This window comes from Orycteropus afer, unplaced genomic scaffold (genome assembly GCF_000298275.1).
Source record: "Orycteropus afer afer isolate SDZICR_OR568_19922 unplaced genomic scaffold, OryAfe1.0 scaffold00369, whole genome shotgun sequence".
Lineage (NCBI taxonomy): Eukaryota > Metazoa > Chordata > Mammalia > Tubulidentata > Orycteropodidae > Orycteropus > Orycteropus afer.
Genome location: NW_006921956.1, coordinates 1,318,536 through 1,327,023, shown reverse-complemented (window position 1 = coordinate 1,327,023; position 8,488 = coordinate 1,318,536). Strand labels below are relative to the sequence as shown.

Sequence of the window (8,488 nt, the reverse complement as noted above, 5' to 3'; positions counted from 1 at the left end):
TCAGTTAGTGTGTCTCTTTTTTTTTCCTCCATAATTATGTTTCTAAAGATAGCTGAGGGAACAATTTCAAATAGTTCCTCTGTTTCTTTAAATATAAATTGTTTCAATTTCTGTGGCTTGGTGAGAATTAAGAGACTCACAGTGTGCCATGTCCTGTCATGCCAGCTTATTTTGTGCAAGGAAATCGAATCTGGCACCTTTCAATTAGCTTCTTTACCTCACTAATATAAAAACAGATGGAACAAGTTCTGGAGTGAGAAGGCACGATTACCATCCCGGAATTGCCTTTACTTCCCCAGCCATATCTTCTATCATTTCACAATGTGCTGAAAAGTCCTCCCCTAAAAGCAGAAAAACACTCACAGATGGAGGAAGGTAGTGTTGTTGAAAATAATTTATTTCCAATTATTACCCTGGCAACTCTTAAAGGAATCACAATGGAGGATCCAATCTGACCTGGAACTCCTGAAAGAGGGGATAAGTGGACATACGCTGCAGTGTGCTCGTTCTACTGGTAACTCATGTGTAAGCTATTTAGGAGGAAGACAGGGAAGAGGTGAGGTAGAAGAGAAGAAAAGAGGTCTTTTCCTTCGCACGAGCTTATGTGCATTACATTAATACGGCCTTCAATCAGTGTCAGATCAAAAGGGTGCATCTTTTAAATGACTTTATGGATCCCTCATTTTGAATTTGTTTATTTATAACTACTAAGTTTTTCATGCTTTTCCTTTAAATTGTATGATTTGTTCAGTTTCCATCAACATCTTGAAACATGAGAGTGACCATTAAGATTTACGGGTATTCATCATTACTGGACTCCGTGGATGTTGGAAATGCAAATAGATATTTAAGAATAGGTCATGATTGAGGATGAGAAAGACATAGGTACATGGGAGGTACAGACAACAAATATGAACCCTTTTGCACATACAGTACTACATTGTCAGTGAAGGCAAACATGGGTATATGGACGGATAGGTGGGTGGACAGGCTAAACGATTAGGTATGTCTATGAAATGGGGAGTGTATCCAAGAACATATATAGGGTTGGCAGACAATGGTCCTATAAGTTTATGTGAATGATCAGAATTCCCAAGTGTATAGTAGAGACGACAAGGGACAAGGTTGTGGTCACTGCTTGCTCACAGCCAGCTACCCAGAAGGACCAAGTAGTTGAACCTGAGGGCTTGGGACCAAAGTCACAGAGGAAATCAAGCTCAATTGGCAGAACATACTATACAAAACATTGTTCCACTTCCTACTTTGGCAAGTAGCGACTAGGATCTTAAAAGCTAGCAAGCTGCCATCTAGATGCAACGATGGTTCTCTCCTTGTCCAGAGCAAAGAAGAATGAAGAAAACCAAAATTCATGGAAACAATTAGTCCTAGCGACTGGTGCACCATCCAGTCTGCAGCCTATACAACTATGAGACCAGAAGAACTAGATGGTGCCCGGCTACCACTGTCATCCACTTGAAAGGGGATCTATGTAGGAGATACTGCATAGAGAAGGAGAACAATGTGGAACAAAACTCAAAATCATTTGGAGGAAAGAAAAAAAAAAAAAAGGTGGGGACCAGGTTTGCTGGTCTGATAGAGCCTGGTCAAACCACTGAGACTATGGCCCCTAGCTGCCCTTCAGGTCTGGAATTGAACCCACACCTGTGGTTTCCAACCAAACAAAATACGGGCATATGAGTTAAACATTTACCTCAAGTAAATACACGCCTTGGAGAGAACAATCATGGGAGAAAGAAGGACTGCTTATGCAGCACAGGGAGACAGCTCAGGGGGAAGGAGTGCATGGAGAGATGGACACTGGGAAGAGGTAACTATGGGGAGGAAGTGGGAGGGGAGCTGTTGCATTGTGGTAAACTGTGGTCAATGTCATGAGACAAAGTGTATGTGAACTGCTGTATGGAAAGTGAATTTGCTCTGTAAATCTTCACCCAAATCACAACTAAAAAAAAAAAAAAGAAAATTATAAAACACTACTTCAAGAAAAAAAAAAATAGGTCGTGACAAAATTATTATTGATAGTCCAGGGGTAACAGTATGGTTTTCTTTTGAAGATAAGATACTTCAATCATTCATTTCTTGAATAGCTTTTCAAGTAAATTATTGTTGTTTAAAATGTCATTTAACACCAATCCCTTGTTTAAAATGTCATTTAACACCAATCCCTGACTCCAGCCAATTAGTCAAAAACATTCACCATGTTTCTGAAAATGTTACAGTCATATTGGTACTTCTTCCATTACTGCCTTTAACTCACTCTCTTCTCTCTTCTTTTTTTTTACAACAGATTGCAGATTGAGCTTCATCAAGAAGTTCTTAGGCCAGTCCACACTGACCTGACCTACAACAGAAGTTCTGCCTGCGCACTCGGGCTCCTGGTGACCGCTCAAAACTTGGCGTCACCTGCTACCTGTGTGGAAAATTATCTCTTAAAATTTTTTGCACATGGAGGACAATAGCAAAGAGGGCAACACAGGCTGATAAGCCCAGAGACAGCAAGAAGACTACTTTACCGTATGCCTTCAGGACTCTCCTTCTAGCTGGAGCTCTGGACTTCAACAGAGGCCGGTCCATTCATTTGAGTTTTGTTAACTGGTTTTTTTTTTTTTTTTTAAATTTTGTTTTTTATTTTCCTCATCACAGTTGTATTTTCTTTCCCTACTTCAGAAATGGGCTTACAGACCACAGAGTGGCCCAGCCCTGGGGCTTTTTTCCTGAAATCTTGGCTTCTCATTTCCCTGGGACTCTGCTCCCAGGTGTCAAAAACCCTGGCGTGCCCTAGTGTGTGCCGCTGTGACAGGAACTTTGTCTACTGTAATGAGCGAAGCTTGACCTCAGTGCCTCTTGGGATCCCGGAGGGCGTAACCGTACTCTACCTCCACAACAACCAAATTAATAATGCTGGATTTCCTGCAGAACTGCACAACATACAGTCGGTGCACACCGTCTACCTTTACGGCAACCAACTGGATGAATTCCCCATGAACCTTCCCAAGAATGTCAGAGTTCTTCATCTGCAGGAAAACAATATTCAGACCATTTCCCGGGCTGCTCTTGCCCAGCTCCTGAAGCTGGAAGAGCTTCACCTGGATGACAACTCTATATCCACAGTGGGGGTGGAAGATGGGGCCTTCCGGGAGGCTATTAGCCTCAAGTTGTTGTTTTTGTCCAAGAACCATCTGAGCAGCGTGCCTGTCGGCCTTCCTGTGGACTTGCAGGAGCTGAGAGTGGATGAAAATCGAATTGCTGTCATATCAGACATGGCCTTTCAGAACCTCACGAGTCTGGAGCGCCTGATTGTGGACGGGAATCTCCTGACCAATAAGGGCATTGGCGAGGGCACCTTCAGCCATCTCACCAAGCTCAAGGAGTTTTCAATCGTTCGGAATTCACTCTCACACCCTCCTCCTGATCTCCCAGGGTCACATCTGATCAGGCTCTATTTGCAGGATAACCAGATAAAACACATCCCACTGACAGCCTTCTCAAATCTACGTAAGCTGGAGCGGCTGGATATATCCAACAACCAACTGCGAATGTTGACTCAAGGGGTCTTTGATAACCTCTCTAACCTGAAGCAGCTCACGGCACGGAATAACCCTTGGTTTTGTGACTGCAGTATTAAATGGGTCACGGAATGGCTCAAATACATCCCTTCGTCTCTCAACGTGCGGGGTTTTATGTGCCAAGGTCCGGAGCAAGTCCGGGGGATGGCTGTCAGGGAGTTGAATATGAATCTTTTGTCTTGTCCCACCACTACTCCTGGCCTGCCTCTCTTCACCCCAGCCCCAAGGACAGTGTCTCCAACCACAGAGCTTCCCACACTCTCTGTGCCAACACCAAGCAGAAGCGATATGCCTCTAACTCCTACCACATCAAAATTTCCCACGATTCCTGACTGGGATGGCAGAGAGAGAGTGACTCCACCGATTTCTGAACGGATCCAACTCTCCATCCATTTTGTGAATGACACTTCCATTCAAGTCAGTTGGCTTTCTCTCTTTACTGTGATGGCATACAAACTCACTTGGGTGAAAATGGGCCATAGTTTAGTAGGAGGCATTGTCCAGGAACGCATCGTCAGTGGTGAGAAGCAACATCTGAGCCTGGTTAATTTAGAGCCCAAATCCACCTATCGGATCTGTTTAGTGCCACTGGATGCTTTTAACTACCGAGCTGTAGAAGATACCATTTGTTCTGAGGCCACCACCCATGCCTCCTATTTGAACAATGGCAGCAACACTGCTTCCAGCCACGAGCAGACCACTTCCCACAGCATGGGCTCCCCCTTTCTGCTGGCGGGCTTGATTGGGGGTGCCGTGATATTTGTGCTCGTGGTCTTGCTCGGCATCTTTTGTTGGCACATGCACAAAAAGGGGCGCTACACCTCTCAGAAGTGGAAATACAACCGGGGCCGGCGGAAAGACGACTACTGTGAGGCGGGCACCAAGAAGGACAACTCCATCCTGGAGATGACAGAAACCAGTTTTCAGATCGTCTCCTTAAATAACGATCAGCTCCTTAAAGGAGATTTCAGACTGCAGCCCATTTACACCCCAAACGGGGGCATTAATTACACAGACTGCCATATCCCCAACAACATGCGATACTGCAACAGCAGTGTGCCAGACCTGGAACACTGCCACACGTGACAGCCAGAGGTTCCGCGTTCCCAAGGCAGACAGAAAACCTCTTGAGAACACACACGTGTGTGCACAGAAAGACACGCAAATTACATTTGATAAATGTTACACAGATGCATTTGTGCATTTGAATACTCTGTAATTTATACGGTGTACTATATAAGGGGATTTAAAAAAAAGTGCTATCTTTTCTATTTCAAGTTAATTACAAACAGTTTTGTAACTCTTTGCTTTTTAAATCTTAAAAAAAAAAAAATAGTTGCTGAAGTACTGTACAGGGTTGAACAATGAGAACCCAACGCCAAGGCAAAAGAACGAGTTATTTTTCCTTATGATGCATCTTAACCACTTTGCTGTTGAAGCTGTCAGAATAAATTACTTTCCTAAAGCCAGTGGTCAGATGAAAGGGCCGATTAAAATGGACTCATCAGGGTAGGAGAAGTAATATGCGTAAAACAAGAAATGGCCCAGATATTGTCATGCTATTTCTATACTTCCTGGTCTGGAAGAGAAGTAATACATTCAAAAATAGAAGAAAGGTGGTGGTTACCCTGATTTGACCCAGCACAGGAAAGAAAGCATCATGAAGAAGCCAGTTAGTTCCGTGAAAGGAGTTAACCCAACCTGGCAGAATCAAGAAAAAAAGATGAGGTTTTGAAAGACCTTAAACCTGGCGGTTGGCTTTCTGACTGGGAGCTTAAGAATCGCTCATCACGCTTCCCTGGCCCTTTATGATAACAGCATTACAGACTTGAGTCTGATTTCAGTCGTCTGCAGGGACAGGGAGAATGTGCTAGCAAGAAAATTCCCTTTAAAAGTGTTGCTATTCAAATCATATGTCAGGTTGAATCAAATTCAACAGAGATATATTCTAGAATACTTTTTTTAGAAGAGGCTAATAAAATAATGGGAAGAATATATTGAATGGAATTATTTTTGATAATGAGAATTATTTGAGTAGATTCTCCAGGGCTATGTCAACATGATATTTAGACTTAACAAGTGATCAGTGTTTGAAATTTACTAAAAAACTTGTCATTTACGAATTATTGGTATCATTTAGACAAAAACAAAAACTAAATGGTTCACTAGACCAACTGACTTGTTGGTATCATGTTGAAATAGCTTGAATTAATACAGTTTTCTCCCTGGCAAAGCATTGTCTTCCAATCATCCAGTATTTTTTTCTTTTTCTCCTCATTAGTTGTTCATTCTACATTTGACCCCGCCTCTAACCAGTTTTCAGAGAAACTTAAGAATGCTGGTCTTGGTTACACAAAATGCCCATTTGCACTTTCCCGTTTTAAAATGCATACTACGTTTCATTGCTAATGCTTCATAAGGACACATCACAGCTGGCTGAAATGAGATATATATATATATATTTTTTTTTTTTTTCTCAAAGCAATACATAGTTTTCCACCTTGGATTGACTTTGACTCAGTTCCACTTTTAAAATTCCATTTCTTCTTTTTCAATCTTGGATGGTCATCTTCTTCAGGAATTGTGGAGGGATACTCAATCTTACATTAACAGGACAACAAATGAAAAATGAATAAGCCAGAGAGCCCAGGCTGGCTCCCAGAATGTTGGTGAACCAGGGCCTAGAGCAGAAAGTATAAGAAGAGAGAGATTCATTTTGTGCTTGATTTTAAATGTTTCTGAAGCAATGTCATGTTAAGAAAGCATGTATAATTTACTCCTTTTCCTTGCTTAGATATAGAAGGGCTATAGATCACATACATTATCTAAAAGATGCATCTTTGAAAGACAATTTTTTTTTTTAAAATCAAATTTAGGCACTTCATTCTGTGCTACTTACTCACTTTGCTCTGACCATTATTTTAGGGATCCATAAAAGAAATGTCACAAACTTCTTGTTTTCTCTTTATTATTATTATTATTATTTTTAACGAAATAAAACTGTGATGTGTCTTCTTTGTAAAAGTTTAGGTATAAAATGCTATGCAAGTTTTTCTTTATAGTGAAAGCTTTATTTTCTTTAATGCCCTCTCAACATATATTGTTATCCCCCTCATCCCTCAAAATAAGGAGAAAAATATAATGAAACTGTAATGTTCTAGACACAAGAAACTGTGCAGTCAGTCGAGCTGAAATTAGCTACAAATTAATTTGACTTAATTCTAAAGTGACTCTAATTTCCATGTCAGTATCATGGAGGGTATTGGCTGTAGCTTTTTAAGGTCCATACAGTGAAAGGATGAGACAGCCTGGGAAGGTGATCACTGTTGCAGGAAGCAATCTAAAATTCAGTACAATGACATAGGCTTTAGTGGACTTGGCTTGATAATCCTTTCCACAGTCTCTCTTCCCCTTGGCTGTGTAGCTAAGATGGTACTTTGACTTTAGAGGTTTGTTTTTTTTTTTTTTTTTAAATCTTCTGTTACCCACAAAGTAATCATTTATTTGCATTGTATGTCCTTCCCCCAAGTGGGAGTTTTGGCTGCTAAAACTTTTTGCTTTGGACCAAGAAGATCAAGGTTGGAGAGTTTCCTGTAGTGACTTCTTGTGGGGTCCACTGATTAGATGGAGCCTAAGTGGTACAGTGGAGGGAAATGGTAAGCACGATAAGAAATGGCTCCTCTGTTAGAAGGTGTTCCTGGTGAGATCCATTCAAATTCCAGGCTTTATTTTGATCTTGCATACAGCACAGCACAAAGACTCTGCTAAAATTAACACCAGTCTCCACTTGGTAATAGTGTGCCTGGAAAGAAAGCACATTATGGAATTTGCAATGTCTTCTATGTCTTAGGAAAACTGCTGAACAACCATAAGTGGTGAATTACATTTTGATTGGCATTTCTAGTCCTAATATGTTTTGCTGATACACCGTATTTGGGCCTCTCTTGCTGTCCTTATTGCACATCTTGAGATGATCAGTCAAGAGATAAGGTTGAAGGTACAGACTGGAACCATGAAATGGAGCTATACACACTGGCTTATAAAGAGCTGTATGCTGCCTGACCAGCGATGTGATTTCAGGCAGTATTTGAGCACATTTAGAGCTAGATAATTCACCACATAGAGGAAATTTCAACAGGAAATATATTAATGAAAGTTGCTATTCATACCCAGAGTTGTCACTACTCACTTGTTTGGGGAGATGTGCGTGATCATGGTGAGATCCTGGGCTTCCCTCCAACACTGGCAAATGCATTGCCCATCGCTCAGGACAATCACAGGCAGAGACAAGGGCTGCATTCCCCTGTCTATTAATCTTGTGTCTCTAATGATGACACTACAAGTAGAACACATTCTTCCGTCTGAGAAATAAGACAACTTCTAATTATCTAGATGTTTGTTGAAAACTTTTTTTTTTTTTTTTTTAATGTAATGTGACCTGGTAAAAGTACTGGTGAAAAGTATTAATGAAGTAGGTAATATTCTAGCTCCATTCCCTATTAGTGCAGGTCATAATGGTCTAGTCATGTCATGGGAGTCAGAGTTTCCTTCTCCATCAGGGAGGACACTCTTCCTTTATGAGCAAAGCATCCATTCAAACCACAAGGCAGTATGGTTGCAATCCACGGCGAGTGATTGTGTACTTGACCTACTTCAGCCACAGTGTCCAGTGCAGCTTTTGACAGTGAAGTGGTTAATTTCCACAGACTTCCTTGTTTATAGCATTTCTTTACTCTAACTTATAACAAAAGAAGTCATTAAAGTCTTACTTTCAGACATGAGAATGAGAGTTTTACTCATGACTTATCTTTCCAGCTGCATGGCTAACCCAAGCAGAAATGAGTGCTCAGAAGGGGGAAGAAATAAATTCACAAACTCAAGTCTCATCCCACCTGGCCAGATGC

General features: G+C 41.3%; 1 protein-coding gene across 1 annotated transcript; it reads left to right on the top strand.

The window, feature by feature from the left end:
* The first annotated feature begins 2,687 nt into the window (after positions 1-2,687).
* FLRT2 (fibronectin leucine rich transmembrane protein 2) lies at positions 2,688-4,670 on the top strand. The gene has a single exon (XM_007953025.2). The coding sequence runs from the start codon at positions 2,688-2,690 to the stop codon at positions 4,668-4,670; it is 1,983 nt and encodes a 660-aa protein (XP_007951216.1).
* The last annotated feature ends 3,818 nt before the right edge of the window (positions 4,671-8,488 follow it).

Bases quoted from the DNA above. Each gene is read 5' to 3' on its own strand.
- FLRT2 (XM_007953025.2), top strand. From the start codon at position 2,688: ATGGGCTTACAGACCACAGAGTGGCCCAGCCCTGGGGCTTTTTTCCTG.